The sequence below is a fragment of the Bison bison genome, unplaced genomic scaffold (genome assembly GCF_000754665.1).
Source record: "Bison bison bison isolate TAMUID 2011002044 unplaced genomic scaffold, Bison_UMD1.0 scf7180017864352, whole genome shotgun sequence".
NCBI classification, from domain to species: domain Eukaryota; kingdom Metazoa; phylum Chordata; class Mammalia; order Artiodactyla; family Bovidae; genus Bison; species Bison bison.
In genome coordinates, this window is record NW_011494924.1 from 1,957,809 (window position 1) to 1,976,613 (window position 18,805).

Genomic DNA, 18,805 nt, shown 5'->3' on the forward strand with positions numbered 1-18,805 from the left:
CTGGATTTGGTAATGATGGGTCTCTCTTTATTAGCATGATTGAAATATTCATAATTTTTCTTTGTTTTTTCCTTTTTTATAATATAGATCTTTAAAAAAAAGATGTATTTGGCCTTAGTTGCAGCACATGGGATCTTCACTGTGGCATGCAGGATCTTACATTGTGGCCCATGGCTTAGTTGCCTCACTGCATGTAGGATCTTAGCTTCCCAGCAGGGATGGAAGCTGCATTCCCTGCATTGAAGGCAGATTCTTAACCACTAGATCACCAGGGAAGTCCCTGTTTTCTTTTTCTTAGCTTGATGAAAATGTATGTTTCCACATTGTCAGAGCAAATACGATCATGACTTTTATTTTCACAATTTATATGGTGGATTTCATGGTTGTTCATGAGAAAAACTTTTTTTTTTAACCTTCTGGAAAGTATTAGGTCTCTTCATTCCTGGCTTTACCTCTCACTCCATGGTTATCATATGAGATTCTAAAAGGTTGTAGTCCACCAGAGGAATGTCAGTCTTGAATACTTAGTCATGAAAACTCAGAGTAACCTTAATTTCTTGATTCAAAATCTGGAAATTGATAATGCTGTAAAGAATATCTGGGGAGGAAATGGAAGAGTGGTGAAAATTCTAATGCAGTGACCAGAACATATTGATTTCTTAATATATATTCTCTTTTCTCCACTACCTTATTCCTCTTTTTTAAAAGTGGGGGTGTATTAATTAGTCCTATTTATTGAGCATTTGCCCCTAACAATCCTAGGTGTTAGGCAATAATTTCTGCCCTCAAGAGCCTGAAGCATAGTGCTGGGCATACAATGACGATGATAAGGTAGTCAAGCACAGACCTTTCCTTTGAAATGCTCGCAATTTTGATAGAAAGGAAAGACATCTTTTGGAGACTACTTGGAATCATAGATCGTTTAAGTCTTCCTGTGGGTGTTTGGAGGATGGGCAGAGTGTTTTTATTAATACAAGGTCAGTATTCTTGGACTCTGTGTCAAGTGGAACAAGCTGTGGACTGATGGTCAGAAGTCCTTTAGTCACTGTCTCTGTGTGCTCTTGGGCAAGTCGCTTTCCCTTCTGGGGATTCAGTTTCCAAATCTGGAAAATGAAAGAATAAGACTACCTTTCAGTACAAGGAAAATATTAATATTAACAGATTCATAGAGTTATTGCAAAAACTCAGAAAGCAGAATTCAATACACATTAACTACATAAATTTCCCCCCAGAAACTATAGGAAGACACTCCAAATAAAATAAAATTTTGTTATTTACCAACTAAATAATAATGGTAATAATAACAAAGAGGAAAGGAGGAGGAGGAGGCAAAAATATATTGATAAGAGTAAGAATTTATATAGCATTTACTATGTCCCAGGCACTGTTCCTGGGGTATTAGTCCCCACCACAATACTCTGAGACAATACTATTATTAGAACCATTTTAAAGATTTTAAAAATTGAGACATAGATTTTAAAAACTGAAGAGAGGTTTAGAGGTTTAGAGAGTTTAGTTCAGTATCTCACACTGAACAAGTAATAGAGCCAAGATTCAGAGCTAGTCTATATTCTACTACATTGATGAAACTGATGACCATTGTATAAATAGAAGTCCAAAACAGAATTAAAAAGTGGGGATACAATCACTATTCCCTTTCTTTGTGCTGGAATATAAGGGAAAAAAAGGTTCAATTCCCTGAAGCTGGAAGCCAAAGCATTTTAGTCCTCATTTGACCCCATGCTCTTCACTACTTTTATCAGGGAAGTATCTGGGAATTCCTTTTCTAGCATCAAGAGGTCATGTGTTTCAAGTGTATTCTCCCAACTCCCAGAGCAGAGCTTGCAAATGACATACTTTTGGACTGCCAAGAAATAACTAGTTTATCCCTGGGAAATTTTCCATCTGTTCCTTTGTCGAAATGCTTGAATTCCCCTTGTCCCCAGTGTATACACAATTTAGAGCACATCAGAGCCCAAGAACACGTTTTTAATGTATTCCATGTAAATAGGGACATGTGGCTAAATCTGCCTAGAGAAACCTAGTCATCCTGGTTGTATTAAGGCAAAAGTACAGAATTAAGAAGTGACTACAGATGGTCTCACAGTCTAGTCAGTCCCAGGCTCTGAGCCAGATTACAATATTTGAGATCTCAAGCCCTAAAAATGGTATCCATCCCTCAAATGCAATTCAAAACAAAACCAATCTTATACTATAAAATAAAAGAAGGCAATAGCCAAAAGATGGAAGCAATGCAAGTAACCATCAATGGATGACTGGATAAACAAAATGTGATATAAATACAATGGAATATTATTTAGTGTTAAAAAGGAAGGAACTTCTGACACGTGCTACCTTGGATGAACCTTGAAGACATGATGCTAAGTTAAATGCGTCAGTCACAAGAGAACAAATTTTTAAAAAATATTTTGATGCTACATTATGTATTAAAATCTGGCTGCACCACACAGCACTTGGGATCTCAGTTCCCCAACTAAAGATCGAACCCATGTCCCTCAAAAGCAAGGAGTCTTAACCACTGGACTACCAGGGAAGTCCCTGAGAACAAATATCGTGTGCCATTATCTATATGAGGTACCTAGAGTAGTCAAATTCACAGACAGAAGGCGGAAATATGGTTGCCAGGGGTTGGGGTCAGGGCAATGTGTTGTTGTTTAATAGGTACCAAGTTTCAGTTTTGCAATATGAAAAGAGTTCTGGAGATGGATGGCTGCACAAAAATGTGACTATACTTAATGCCACTGAACTATACATCTAAGATGGTTAGGATGGTAAGTTTTATGTTTATATATCAGATCAGATCAGATCAGATCAGTCGCTCAGTCGTGTCCGACTCTTTGTGACCCCATGAATCGCAGCATGCCAGGCCTCCCTGTCCATCACCAACTCCCGGAGTTCACTGAGACTCATGTCCATCGAGTCAGTGATGCCATCCAGCCATCTCATCCTCTGTCGTCCCCTTCTCCTCTTGCCCCCAATCCCTCCCATTTACCACAATTTTCTAAATTGAAAAATAGACCCCTAAAAATGGATAGTATAGTGGTACTCAAATTTTCTGATTTTTTCCCATGGTGTCTACTTCACTACCTTTTTGGAAATATCCAGTTCTTACCAAAAAAAAAAAAAAAATTATCCTGGGAGAAGAGAGGGGTAAGTGCCTGCTTTACTGATGCCCAAAGCAGATACTTCCTCTGCCTGTTAAATGACACATAATTAGCCTGACACCGCCCCAGGCTGAGGGAAGAAAGAGCACAAGGGCCCTGCAGGGTTCCCCCCTCAGTCTACCAGTAATGTAGATCCCAAACTCTGATGCTGAAGAGAAGGAAAAAAGCCTAATGGAACAAAAAAAATTCTTTCCACTAATATTTACTGGGAGTAAACAGACTTCCCTGGTGGCTCACACGGTAAAGTGTCTGCCTACATTGCGGGAGACCCGGGTTCGATCCCTGGATCGGGAAGATCCCCTGGAGAAGGAAATGGCAACCCACTCCAGTATTCTTACCTGGAGAATCCCATGGATAGAAGAGTCTGATGGGCTGCAGTTCATGGGGTCGCAAAGAGTCAGACACGACTGAGGGACTTCACTTTCACTTTTTATTATAATAATGGTATCTATTAAACTAAACTTACCAGTTTAAACTTAACTTACCAGTTAAGAAAAACTATCTAAAACATGTTACTAAACTAAAAAGATGATTATGTGACCTTTTGATGTCATAATAAAACGTTGATTAGCAAATCTACTTAGGAGTCATCTGCCTCAGGGACTTTCCTGGCAGTCCATGTGTTAAGACCCTGCTCCCAATGCGGGAGGTGAGGGTTCTCTCCCTGGTAGGGGAACTAAGATCCCACAGAGCGTACAGTACAGTTAAAAAATAAATACAAACAAACAAACTTACCAATTAAAAAGAAGTCATTTGCCTCCGAAGAGAAATTTAACACTATTTACACAAATGATTGGGGCCAGACATTTCACAATTCTGTGAAGTAATAAGATGAGATGATTTCCTTTTCTGTCTGGTAGAGAAGATGATCCTAAAGGTTATTTTTTTTTTTAACCCTGGAGGACATTAATCCTTTTGTATATAAATTAGCAATCTCATTGCAAATTTTTTATTTTTCATTGACTATAAAAAACCTGTTTTGAACTGGCTTTGTCATCCTGCTAGCCCCCTTACTAATGAGTTAAATGAAATTTTGACCCAAGCTCACTGTCTATTTGTATGAGAATTACGTTTTTAACACGCAGAGAATTATCCTTTACACTAAGCGTCACATCCTGGGTTAAGCAATTCACAGACCCATGATATCCTGTTGAGGTAATTTCTTTTTTATCCCCATTTTCCAGATAAAAAACTGATACATGCTAAAAGATTAAATCATTTTCTAAGGGCCAGTTTTGTGCCAGGCATTTTGCGGCTCATAATTTTCTCTCCTTCCCTAGTTGTTCTGTTCATTTGTTCATTCATCCAATAAATATCTATTGAGCACTTACTATGCTCCAGGTACTCTACTAGTCTTGTGTTACAGAAATGTTAAAGTATTCCCTGCTCTCTTACAGCTTTTGATGTGGAGGAAAGATGCTTAGACAATTATCATGGAAAGAAGTTAGGGCTGTGATGAGGAAAAAGAAAGGCCGATGGTAAAACAGAGGAAAAATGCAAGACAGACTTGCATGCATGTCAGGGAAGGCTTTCTGGAGTAGGTGACACGCACTCAGGTGTTAGGTGGGCCAAAGAAAGGGGTGAGAATTAGTTCAAGATAAAATCTGGTAGTCCAGTGGCTAAAACTCCAAGCTCCCAATGCAGAGGGCCCAGGCTTCAGTCCCTGGTGCCACAACTAAGACCTGGCACAGCCAAATAAATAAATAATCTTTAAAAATAAAAAAGGAGATAAAGTCTCAATTCCTTAGTGTAGCATGACAGACTCTTCATCTGACTCCTGCTTACCTCTTTCACACCACTCCCCCTCTTCTCTCTCCCCACCACCTGGTCTGTTTTGGTCATGCTTCAGTCAGTTCAGTCGCTCAGCCGTGTCCGACTCTTTTCGACCCCATGGACCGCAGCATGCCAGGCCTCCCTGTCCATTACCAACTCCTGGAGTTTACTCAAACTCATATCCATTGAGTCGGTGATGCCATCCAACCATCTTATCTTCTATCGTCCCCTTCTCCTGCCTTCAATCTTTCCCAGCATCAGGGTCTTTTCAAATGAGTCAGTTCTTTGCATCAGGTGGCCAAAGTATTGGAGTTTCAGCTTCAGCATCAGTCCTTCCAATGAATATTCAGGACTGATTTCCTTTAGGATGGATTGGTTGGATCTTCTTGCAGTCCAAGGGACTCTCAAGAGTCTTCTCCAACACCACAGTTCAAAAGCATCAATTCTTCGGCACTCAGCTTTTTTATAGTTCAGCTCTCACATCCATACATGACTACTGGAAAAACCATGGCTTTGACTGGACCGATCTTTGTTGGCAAAGTAATGTCTCTGCTTTCTAATATGCTGTCTAGGTTGGTCATAACTTTCTTTCCAAGGAGACTGACCCAGACTTGCCTGGGAGTGTCCAGAAGTCTCCAGCGGAGGCATGGGTTGGCAGTGGCCAGTGGTGGCCTGCTGCAGGGTTAGGGGCACTGAGTGCAGTGGTGCGCGCATGGGACTTTTTGAAGGAGGTCACCATTATCTTCATTACCTCCACCATAGTTTGGCCCCAGGTAAATAACAGTGAGGGAACACAGCCCCGCCCATCAACAGAAAACTGGATTAAAGATTTACTGAGCATGGCCCTGCCCATCAGAACAAGACTCTGTCAGTCTCTCCCATCAGGAAGCTTCCATAAGCCTCTTATCCTTCTCCATCAGAGGGCAGATAGACTGAAAACCACAATCACAGAAAACTAACCAATCTGATCACATGAACCACAGCCTTGTCTAACTCAATGAAACTATGAGCCATGCCATGTAGGGCCACCCAAGACAGATGGGTCATGGTGGAGAGTTCTGACAAAATGTGGTCTACTAGAGAAGTGAATGGCAAACCACTTTAGTATTCTTGCCTTGAGAACCCCATGAACAGTATAAAAAGGCAAAAAGATAGGACACTGAAAGATGAACTCCCCATGTCAGTAGGTGCCCAATATACTACTGGAGATCAGTGGGGATATAACTCCAGAAAGAATAAAGAGATGGAACCAAAGCAAAAACAACACCCCGTTGTGGATGTGACTGGTGATAGAAGCAAAGTCCGAAGCTGTAAAGACTGATATTGCATAGGAACCTGGAATGTTAGATCCATGAATCAAGGCAAGTTGGTCATGCTTCAGTTCAGTTCAGTTCAGTCGCTCAGTCATGTCCAACTCTTTGCAACCCCATGAATCGCAGCACACCAGGCCTCCCTGTCCATCACCAACTCCCAGAGTTCACTCAGACTCCCGTCCATCGAGTCAGTGATGCCATCCAGCCATCTCATCCTCTGTCGTCCCCTTCTCCTCCTGCCCCCAATCCCTCCCAGCATCAGGGTCTTTTCCAATGAGTCAACAATTAGGTACTACCAATTTCTCAAGCATGTTATATTCTTTCTCTTTTTGCATTATTTTCTTTTGCACTTTATCCTTCTATTTGAGATCACTTTTCCCACACCTTCTGCCTTCCCCCCACCTCCCATCCTTCACTCACCCTCCAGGACCAGCTTAGGCATCAAGCCCTCAGAGAAGTCTTCTCTAATCCCCAGGCTAAATTAGAGGACTCTACTCACATAAACTCAATCCCCATCCATGCTTCCCAGCTCCAGTCCTCCATCTCCCTGGCCCTCTCTCTTAACATCTGTCACATTGTGTTATCAGGGATCGCCTCTATGTCTCTCTCCTCTGCTTGGTTGTCTGCTTCAGGTCCTAGCACAAAGTAATTGCTCAATAAATGCCCACTGAATGAAAGAACAAAGCAGCATAAGAACAGTTTTTAGAGGAAACAAAGGAAGATGAGATGGCTCTCAGAAGCCTTTGGAAATAAGAAGTTCCCTGGTGGTCCAGTGGTTAGGACTCAGTGCTTTCACTGCTGTGGCCCAATTTAAATCCCTGGATCCCTGGTTGAGGAGCTAAGATCCTACAAGCTGATCCCACAAGCAGTGGTGTGGTGAAAAAAAAAGGAAAAGGAGACTCTTGGAAATAAATTGTGAGTAGTTCAGAGCAAGTGAAGCACAGAAAAAAGAGGGGGAGAGCAGCATAGATTGTAGTGGCAATTGCTATGGACTAAGATAACAAGAAAAATATTCTCAAAACCACTTTATGAGTTAGGTACTATTATTCTCCCTATTTAACAGATGGGCTCAGGGAGACCAAGTGGCATGCCCTAAATCCCACAGCTAACAAGTGGCCAAGCTGAGATGTGAGCCCAGGCAGCTCTACCCCAGAACCTATGGCCTCATCCTCGGTGTTACACTTGATACCACCTCTGCTCTGGGTCCTGGGAGGAGGAAGAAGGCTGAGAAGAGTGCACAAAGATCGCTCAAGAAGTTTACAGTCCATGAGAGAAGACAAGGGGATAAAAAGTGACAATATGGCAACGATGAAGCTACATAGGGAGGCAATGTTCCATTGGTTCCATAGCTGGGGGCATGCTGGAAGGCTTTCAGAAGGAGGTGATCTCCAAGGAGAGCTTTGAAGGACTCACTCTCCATTTGGGAAAGTTGAGAAAAACATCAGAATAGTAAAATATATGTTATATTGATAATACCTCATGAAGAACTGTTCAACATTACAAGGTTTGTTTAACACTAGAAATTTAATCCATTTGCCCCATTAACAAATTAAAGATGGAAAATCATATGATCATTTCATTAGATGATAAAGGATTTGAAAAACTCAAAAGATTTATGATAAAAATTCAGCAAATGAAATAAAAAGAACCTTCTTTATGCCAATAAAGGGTATCTATTTTTTTTTATACAACAAACATCACAAAAAACTTTCCTTTTTAAAGGCAGGAAAATGACAAGAATACTCATCTATATTTTCTATCATTTCTATTTAACATTGTACTAGAGATCAGAGCCAAAACAATAAGTTAAGAAAAAGAAACTATATAAAAATTAGAAAGGAAGGAATAAAACTGTCACTTTCTACTAGTGATGTGACTATGCATGTAGAAAATCTAAAAGAATCCCCCAAAATTATTGGAATAAATAAAACAGTTAAAGTTTCTATATACAAAATCAATGCAACCAAAAATATCAGTATCTTAATTATTTATTTATTTTTGGCTGCACTGGGTCTCTATTGCTGCAGGCAGGCTTTCTCTAGTTGCAGCGAGTGGGGGCCACTCTTTAGTTGTAGAGTGCAGGATTCTCACTGTGGTGGCTTCCCTCGCTGCAGAGCATAGGGTTTAGGGTGCTCAGGCTCAGTTGCGGCATGTGGCTCAGAGCACAGGCTTTAAGTCTCTAGAGCATGGGCTCAGTAGTTGTGGTTCACGGGCTTAGTTGCCCCACAGCATGGAATCTTTCTGGACCAGGGTTAACCACTGGACCATAAGAGAAGTCCCAGTATTTCTATATATAGCAATAAACAGTAAGAACATGAAATTTCTTATAAATACCATTGTGACTCAGCTGGTAAAGAATCCCCCTGTAATGTGGGAGACCTGTGTTCGATTCCTGGGTTGGGAAGATCCCCTGGAGAAGGGAAAGGCTACCCACTCCAGTATTCTGGCCTGGAGAATTCCATGGACTGTATAGTTCATGGAGTCACAAAGGGTGGGGCACGACTGAATGACTTTCATAGCCACCATTGTCAATAACATTTTAAAATATGAAGGACATAGGGGGGAAATGTAACAAAATATGGGCAAGATGTCTAGAGAGAAACTCATATAACACTGGGAGACCCTAGCAGCGTGCTTGTTCAGTTACTCAATTATGTCCAACTCTTTCTGACCCCATGGACTGTAGCCTGCCAGGCTCCTCTCTCCGTGGAATTTTCCATGCGAGAATACTGGAGTGGGCTGCCATTTCCTACTCCAGGGGATCTTCCCCACCTGGGGATTGAACTCAGGTCTCCTGCATCTCCTGCATTGGCAGGTGGATTCTTTATCACTAGGGATCCTTTATCACTGGGACACTAGCAGAGATATAAATAAATGATGAAATATACTCTATCAGGTGTTGGATGATTCAATATTGTGAAGATGTCAATTTTCCCCAAAGCCATTAACATGTTATATGAATTAATAAAAGCAACTAAAATCCCAGTGACTTGTTAAAATGATTCCAAAATTTATGTACAGAAGTTCAACAGACACTCTCGAAGGACAAGGTGGGAAGACTTGATTTGCAAGATATGAAGATGTATTATGTTTATACTAATTGAGAGAATGTGGCATTGGGGCAGGGAGAGAAGAATAGGCCATCGAAACAAAAGAAACTAACTATAAATCACAGATGTCACTGCAAATTAGTAAGGGAGGGCAGACTTTCAAGAAGTGGTGTTGGGACAATTGGCTTTCCACATACAGGAAACAAATCTTGATCTCTATTTCACACCATACACCTAAAGACAAAAGACAAAACTATAAAGCTTTTAAAAATAGATAGGAGAATAGCTTCATGATCCCAGGGTAGGGAAGGATTTCCCAGACTAACAGAAAAGATGATAAAGTTGATCAGGCTAATGTTAGAAACTTCTGTTTATCTAAAGACAAGACAAAGTGAAAAGATAACATTTGTGTGTTCTCTGCTCAGGAAACCAAGAGGAACAGATTTGGCTGAGACTGGAATACGTGGAAAGATAAGGCTGGAAAGACGGGCAGGTGCCAAGCCAGGAATGCTAGGCTCCCACCACTTGCTGGGAAGGCAGGAGCTGGAATCATCCTACTTTAGGGGCATCTTTTTGTGTTTCCTAAGTTGGGCTGTGCGAGTGTGTACAAGGCGAAATCCTGACCAAGATTCATCTCTATTCCTTTGCCTCTCTTTCAGGAAATCCTACTTAATGTCTATCCTCCGTTCTTCCTGCTGTACAGTCAGTTCTGTTTGCTGCCCCCGAAGCCAAGTTCCTTTCTGATCTCTTCCACCTACTGAATAAGTACTGTGTTCTGGTACTTTGTATGAGTCATCTCATTTACCCTTTTAGGATGGCTTCATAGTTAAGAAAGCATATTTGGGATACAGCTCACCTGGATTTAAGATCTGTCTTTGCCAGTTGGGTGTCTTCCAGCAGGTCAGTTCACTGTTCTGTGCCTCTGTGTCCTCATCTGTGAAATGGGGGTAATGACTGTGCCTTCACAGCTTTCATAGGGCACTAGTGAAAATAAAACACAAGTACTCTATTGACTTAATGCTTAGCACATAATAAGCTTCAATACATATTATTGTTGTTTTTTCACATCCTCAGGGGGAGGTGATCCCTGAAGGAAGCACACTCTCCTGTTATTTGTTGTTATCTGAGTTGGACCTGGTTGGTTAAGCTGCCTCTCTTTAGTAGCTCACACAGAGGCAGAGGGCTGGTCCTCGGAAGTCCAGCGGGGCACCCTGCCAGTCCCCAGCTCAGCCCAGCTCCTGCGGCCCTGGCAGGGCCTCTCCTCGCCCACTGGGTTTGCACCAGCTCTGGCCCCCACTCAGCTTCCTGTCTCCCTTATCTTTCCCCCGCAGGTGCTCTCTGCAGTGGGAAATCCTACCACTTGTTTCCTTCACTTCCCTTTGCTCACAGGACCCTCATTCTTTAGGTCTCAGTCAAATTCCAGCGTCTGGCCCCATGCCCACTCTGCTTGGTGGTTTTCTGCCCCCTCGGCCACCTAGGCCAGGTGCAGCAGAGGTTCTGGCTCCAAGCGCAGTGTTTCTCTTCTCTTACCACTCTCATCCCTGGCTTTAGAAAGGGAATGGGCTGCCCCCACTTACCAGCTTCCTCACCCCCAATATTTTCTTTGTTCTTCCTGTGCCCAATCCCATACCCCATCCTCTTCGAGTTCTAGTCCCTGCTCTGCACTTCTCAGCTCTGTGACCTTGGGCAAGTTCCTTACCCTTTCTGTGTTTTAATTATCCAATTTATCACATGGAGACAATGAGCCTGGGGCTACCTGCCCCAGAGGAAGCTTTAAGGGTCTAACACTTGGTATGAACTTTTGGCATGATATACATAACATAAATATTCAAGCATGTTGGAAGCGTGTGTTCAAAAATATATTGATGGAGAGTTAGCTCCCCAAGTTTTTGAGATACTATGTGGTGCTTAAATTCACAAACTTCAGCATCAGAGAGTTGTAGTTTCAAATTAGAGCTTTTGTTATATGATCTTAGGATGGCATCACCGACTCAATGGACATGGGTTTGGGTGGACTCCGGGAGTTGGTGATGGACAGGGAGGCCTGGCCTGCTGTGGTTCACGGGGTCACAAAGAGTCGGACATGACTGAGCAACTGAACTGAACTGAACTTAGGTAAGTCATTTACCCTCTCAAAGCCTCTGTTTCTTTATTTATAAAATGATGTTAATAAAACCTACCTGGTAGGGCTGGCATGTGAATAATGTGAGATTATTTGTATAAAGATCTTAAAACTGTTCCTAGCCACGATAAATGTTACCTATAACAATTGCTATCTCTGCTGCTTAATTTTCAAGGCACTGGTGTGTGAAGAGGGTGCTTGGGAAACAGCTGTGGCTGTTGCCACTGTGTCCACGACAGATCTTAGCTTGGTGGGAAAGACCTCTCTGTAATTAGCTCTGTGTGTATTGGAGTGGATCCAGTTTTTAAAATTTTTATTTATTTTTTAATTTATGTTTTTGGCCATTTGGCATGTGTATGTTAGTTCCCTCTCTGACCAGGGATCAAACCCTCATCCCCTGCATTGTAAGCATGGAGTCTTAACCACTGGACCACCAGGGAAGTTCTGGTATGGATCCACTTTAATAATCCCAGTAACCCAGGCCCTATCTGCTTAGATCAAACACTCACAGCCTTCAATTCCAAATTGGTTCAATCATGTACTTTATCCCAAAGTACCCTTCAAGCCCCCAAGGGAGACAAAAGGCAAAGCAAAAATGCACAGACTCACTAGGAACCAGATAAAGCAAAGGAAGACCAAAACCAAGTGCCATTTGATACCCAACATCTGACGATGTCTACAGCCTGCCGGGAGATGGATGAGGGAACTCTCGTGTACTATGAGGGTATAAACTGGCCCAAACTTTTTGTAAAGCAGTTTGGCGATATCTAGTCAAACTGAAGATGTGCATATACCCTTGACTCAGCAATTCCACTCCCAGGTTTGTATCTACAAAAGCTCTCCCACACATGCACAAGAAAATGTTTATAAGAACATTCATGTTGTTTATAATAGCAAAAAGCTAGGAAAAAAAAAAAAGACTGAAATGTCTAACAATAGGAAAATGGATAAATAAATTGTGATATGTTCATAATCATGACATGTCATAAAGCAGTGGAAATGAATAGACCAACACATGGCAGCATGAATGAACCTTATTAATGTGTCAGGTGAAAAAGAGCAAATTGCAGAGGAATACAAGCACTTCAATACCATTTACATAAAGCCCAACTTTTGCAGAATACCACCATATATTACTTAAGAGTAAATGCATATGCCATATAGGAATATAGAAATGTAAGGCTGTAAAAAATAACAAAATCTGATTAGTGGTTACTTTGGTGGTGGGCCATGGGGGAGAGAGATGCATTAGGGAGGAGTATAGAAGGGGCTTCAATTATATTGGTAATATTTTACTTCTTACACTGAGTGCTGGGGGCTTGTGTGTGTATGTGATAAAATTCTTCAAGCGTGAATGACTTCTTCAAGTATGAATTATTTCATACTAATTTTGTATAAATTTATATGCAGAGTACTTATAGGCAGAGTACAACATGAGAAACGCTGGGATGGATGAAGCACAAGCTGAAATCAAGATTGCCGGGAGAAATATCATAACTTCAGATATGCAGATGATACCACCCTTATGGCAGAAAGCAAAGAATTAAAGAGCCTCTTGATGAAAGTGAAAGAGGAGAGTGAAAAAGTTGGCTTAAAACCCAACATTCAGAACACTAAGATCATGGCATCTGGTCCCATCACTGCACGGCAAGTAGAAGGGGAAACAGTGGAAACTGACAGACTTTATTTTTTGGGCGCCAAAATCACTGCAAGTGGTGATTGCAGCCATGAAATTGAAAGACGCTTGCTCCTTGGAAGAAAAGTTATGACCAACCTAGACAGCATATTAAAAAGCAGAGACATTACTTTGTCAACAAAGGTCCATCTAGTCAAAGCTTTGGTTTTTCCAATAGTCATGTATGGATGTGAGAGTTGGACTATGAAGAAAGCTGAGTGCTGAAGAATTGATGGTTTTGAACTGTGGTGTTGGAGAAGACTCTTGAGAGTCCCTTGGACTGCAAGGAGATCCAACCAGTCAATCCTAAAGGAAATCAGTCCTGAATATTCATTGGAAGGACTGATGCTGAAACTCCAATACTTTGGCCACCTGATGTGAAGAACTGACTTACTAGAAAGGACCCTGATGCTGGGAAGGATTGAAGGCGGGAGGAAAAGGGGACAACAGAGGATGAGATGGTTGGATGGCATCACTGACTTGATGGACATGAGTTTGAGTAAGCTCTGGGAGTTGGTGATGGACAGGGAAGCCTGGCGTGCTGCAGTCCGTGGGGTTGCAAAGAGTCGGACACGACTGAGCAACTGAACTGAACTGATCTGAATTTTGCATAAAAGATGAGACAATATAATTGGCAGTGACTTAAATTCTTCTGCTTTTTCTGAGCCCTAGTTCAGGAAAACAAAGCCCATCTTCTCCTTCAGACTAGATTGTTTTGATGAGCTGGAAAAAACTGTTTTTTCTATGTTGTTTTATAACAACTGAGAGGTGAGTATGGATACTCCTGTATATTTTCAGCTCAGAAATTGGGAGCCTGGTATGTACCCAAGATTTGCCCCAATTCTATGACATCAATTCTCCCTCTGAGAAGCAGTATGTAAAATAAAAAGTTAAAATTCCCCCATCAGCCCTTTACCTAATCCCATTTCCCAGAGGTACTCTCTACTGATAGTCCCCTTGCAGGCATTTTTTTCTATGCATATACAAATACATAGGTACACACATAAAGTTTCTTTTAATATAATAATCAAATTATATATGGATTACATGGACAGAAGTAAAAATTTTAAACTAAAAATAAACGGAATTTTATTGGGTTGGCCAAAAAGTTTGTTTGGGTTTTTCTGTAGTATCTTACAGAAAAATTTGAATGAACTTTTTTGGCCAGCCCAATACTATATGTAGGAGACGTGGGTTCCATCTTTGGGTTGGTAGGATCCCCTGGAGGAGGGCACGGCAACCCACTCCAGTATTCTTGCCTGGAGAATCCCCATGGACAGAGGAGCCTGGTGGGCTACAGTCCATGGGATCGCAAAGAGTCAGACACGACTGAGTGACTAAATACAGCACAGCAATACTATATGTATTGTTCCACACTTCCTTTTTTCATTTATCAGTGTCTCAAGTCAACACATCAGCTCATAGTGATTTGCCACCTTCTTCTACCACAATTTGTTACTGAAACTTCTATTTTTAATTCAACAAGAGATACATGATCACATTCTAGATGCAAAATTTTCAAACAGTACAGATAGAATGATAAAATCCTTCACAAAATAGAGAAAACCTTTCACAAAATTGCCATCCCTAACACACACACCACAGACACACACATTCTCTTAATCTCAGGCCCCTCCCTGGAGATAAACCATTGCTATATTTGATGTATATCCTTCCAGATTCATTTACTCCCACAAAGAAATAGGTTGTTTAGTTGCTGTGTATATGGTTGACACGTAAGTGGTTCTAAACTGTACATAATGTTCCATAACTTACTCCTGATGATTTCTACATATTATAACTATCTCATTCTGTCATCCACTAGCTGATATTTATTATTTATTATGCTATTATTTGCACTGTTCTAGGTATAGAAGCAAATAAGATGGACAGCCTCTATCTTCATGGAGCTTACATTCTGATGGGACATTCAGACAATAAACATGTAAATGAGTAAGTAATATAATTTCAGGTAGTGCTAAGTAATATGATGAAAATAGAGCGGGCACTGGTAGTAAGTTCCCTACATAGGAACTTTCAAGTTGCAAATGTTCAAAGATGCAAACATGCATGCCAGTCCCTGTATGCCAACTGTTGTATTATACTACTGTACTTTTCAAGGAACTGTACCAGAAGATTAAAATTTTTTATTTTTTGTGCTTGCTTTATTTCTCTGAAAAGCATTATAAACCTATTACAGTACAGTACTATATAGCCAATTGTGTTAGTTGGGTACCCAGGCTAACTTCATTGGACTTACAAACGCAATCTCGAAACAGAACTCATTTGTGTATAGGGGACTTACTGTATTTGCTTCCTCGAGTAAGAAATACACTTTATACTGCTATTTAATATCCATCATAGAAACCTACATGCACAAAACCAATACACACACACATACAGTTGAACAAATATTTCATGAAATAATATTTACCCTGATTAAGGGTGATGCACTGAAAATTTTTATACTATTTCATTCTAAGGAAAGAAGTCTATTCATTCAAGTCTATTTCATTCAAAGGAAAAACCCTGCTAATCATAATCTGCCTAATTGTCTTCATTGCCCACTAATAGTTTGTGACTTCATTTTGAAAAATATTACTATAAGGAACCAGTTCTCTGCTGAGAATTAGATTGTTTGTAATTCTCTCCTGTTTCAAACAATGCTGCATGAAGCTGCTTTACTTCATTTTGTGACTATTTCTGAGAACAAGATCCCTGACTGTATAATTACTATTTACTAAAAATTCTGATAAAATGTAGTCAACATATTGGAAAACGGAATTCTAACCCCGGATCTGTCATCACCATGATGTACACACTTTGGGTACTCTCTGGGCCTCAGTTTCCTCATCAGAAGCATGCTGATCTCAACATCCTAAAATCTGCTCTAAGTGGATGCCCCACCCCCTGACTCAGCGAGGGCAGGACTTCTCTCTGGCCCTTCTCCCCCTTTTCCGCTCACTGTTCCTCGGAAGTGGCCCAGGGAAAAGGGAAAAGGCAGGTCTGGGCAGGAGGGTGTGATGCGGGCGGGGCAGAGGGAGGGGAAGAGGGAGGCCAGCCCCCTAGTAGGAAATGAGACAGGGTAAGAATAACGCTTTATAAGCCTGCCGCCCTCTTTCTCCTCCCAAGCCCTGGCCACCTTCCAGCCTCCTCCGTCCAGCCTTCTCCCCTCCCAGACAGTCCTCATTTCTTCTTCCCCTAGGCAGCAGCCGGCCGGAGCCCTCAGTCTGCCAGAGCCAAGAGCCCAGGTGGGGTTGAGAACCTCAGCAAAGAATGTTGACAACACTGCTGCCCCTGCTGCCACTGCTCCTGCCCGGCTGGGCCCTCTGCAGCCAGGAAGCCTCAGATGGTGAGTCGATGGCATATGTCCTGTCCTGGGATGGTTCCAGGGACTCTCAGCCTGTCTGGGTACCCAGGCAAGACCAGAGGAGAGTTTATCCCCCAGGTTCTGGGCCTGCAGCCAGCTGGATCTCTCCAGTGGGCAGGCGATCCTAGGGACTGGTTTGTGTCCCCAAGCCAAGCTGAGGAAGTTACAGTTCAGCTCCTAGGAAGGGGGAGATGGAGGAGGCTAAGGGGAAACAAAACTAGACAAATGGGAAAGGGGCTGGTAGAAAGGGTGAGAGAATTAGCCATGGGTAGAGGGGAGAGGTGGGTGGGTAAAGTCTGGAGAGGGAGAGGTCTGAGGGTGATGGTGGATGGAGGTGAGTTTAGGGAAGATGGGAAAAGAGATGAGATGAGAGATGGAAGGAATGAGAGACACTGGGAGAAGTGATGGGAGTTTTTGGGAAAGACTCGGACTGAGAACTGTGAGGCAGAAGAGGAGACTAGAGACAGTGGAGGAAGACTGGTGAGAGGAAACTCAGGGGAAAGACAAGCTGTAGTTAGTAGGAAAACTTAATGGGGATCAGGCTGTCACAGTGGCTCCATTTAAGCAGAGAAGGGGAGTTTCTACCCTGTATTATAATTGCACAAGGGCCTCCTCTCTCCTCTCCTGCAGTCCCTGTAGCTTCAGTCTCCCCTACCCCCTGCCCCAGAGAGACAGCAAATAACCAGTATTCAATGAGTGCTCACTACAGTTAAGACGTGTATTGACTCATCTAACCTCCACAAAATCTTTGCAAGGTGGGTAATACTATTATCTCCATTTTACAAAGGAGACTGGTCACCTAGCAGGTAAGAACCTTGTCTGGGGGTGACCCACACAGATATACTTATTCACATCTACAGATACAGAGCACAACTTCTCAGATGCAGACATGGACAGAGACATCCCCCCCCCCACAGATTTACAACCTGGGACTCATTCCCTCCTCAGATATTCTCTGGGCACCAATTCCATGCCAGGCCCTTGGCAGGTGTAGGAGGCAGAGATAACCAGACATGATTCCAGCACCAAGAGGGATGGAAGTCTGTGTGTTTGAAGATAGTTATGCAGAATCTGGGATTACTGAAATTGACCCACTGTGTATGGGAGGGCAAAGAGGAGAAGCATTAGGAAAACTTCTCTAAGGACAGGGCAATAGAGCTGGGCCTTAAAGCATGAATAGAAGTTTGCCAAGAGGCAGAGCAACCCTGCCATGCTATTCACATGTCAGCCGAAAGGCAGCATGACAGACTCCAAGTACTGATGTACTATCTAAGCATAGGGAAGAGACCAAAAGAGCTGGGAGGAGGGGGAGACGGCGAGGGGGTGGTGGGGGAACCAGCCTTCGGGAAGCTTTGAATGTCGGGCTAAAGACTTTAGATTGATTCTATAGACAGATAGCTTATAGGGAGACAGTGTAGTTGAGTGGATTCAGACGGCCTGCATGCTAATCTTAACTCTCCTATGCCACTTGTCTGTTTTCCATATGGATGGGGTTAATAATAGTAGCTACTACATCAACTTAATGGGAGGAAGGCACAAATAAGATAATAGTGCATGTAAAGTATAGTGCCCAGGTCATAATAAGCACTCAATAGCTATTATTCAGAGAAGGCAATGGCAACCCACTCCAGTACTCTTGCCTGGAAAATCCCAGGGACGGTGGAGCCTGATGGGCTGCCGTCTATGGGGTCGCACAGAGTCGGACACGACTGAAGCGACTTAGCAGCAGCAGCTATTATTGTTGTTGCTGTTGATAGAGGAGTGTGTCCCTGGAAGATTTTAAGCAGAAGGCTGTAGTGTTATTTCTGGGCCGGGTGGAGGTCAGATAAAAAGCGGAGAGACTAAAGGATGAGTGGAGGGGATAAGGAAATCACTACTCCAGTCCAGATGAGAACGACTAAGGCCTGAAGTAGGGCAGCGGCAGAAGAGGCAGAGAATAGGAAATGAAATTGGGTCTTCATGTGAATATGTGTTAGTCCCTCAGTCATGTCCGATTCTTTGTCACCCCATGGACTGTAGCCCGCCAGGCTCCTCTGTCCATGGGAATTCCCAGGCAAGAAAACTGGAGTGGGTTGCCATTTCCTTCTCCAGGGGATCTTCTGGACCCAGGTATTGAACCCAGGTCTCCCTCATTGCAGGTGTCTGAGCCACCAGGATTTAATAACTAACTGGAAATGGCGGGGGGATGGGGAGGGGTGGGGGAGGAAGGGGTGAGAGCTTGAAAGGATGTCAGAGTGGCTCTTCCACTCGTCTGGATTATCCTGGGGCAAGTGGCTTCTGCACGTCTAGCCTCCGTTTCCTCATCTGTAAAACCAAG

The 18,805-nt window shown here is 42.5% G+C and overlaps 1 protein-coding gene across 6 annotated transcripts in view; it reads left to right on the forward strand.

Moving 5' to 3' along the window:
- Positions 1-16,063: 16,063 nt before the first annotated feature.
- Positions 16,064-18,805, forward strand: part of PROCR (protein C receptor, endothelial) — a 4,879-nt gene continuing 2,137 nt past the window's right edge. For 2 of the 6 annotated variants that reach the window (XM_010854894.1, XM_010854899.1), the window contains exon 1: positions 16,196-16,470. In XM_010854894.1, the coding sequence (XP_010853196.1) occupies positions 16,395-16,470 (76 nt within the window). In that variant the 5' untranslated portion in view covers positions 16,196-16,394. Of the gene's footprint in view, positions 16,471-18,805 lie in introns of all 6 variants that reach the window. The other 4 variants (XM_010854895.1, XM_010854897.1, XM_010854896.1 and 1 more) reach the window with 4 other exon arrangements.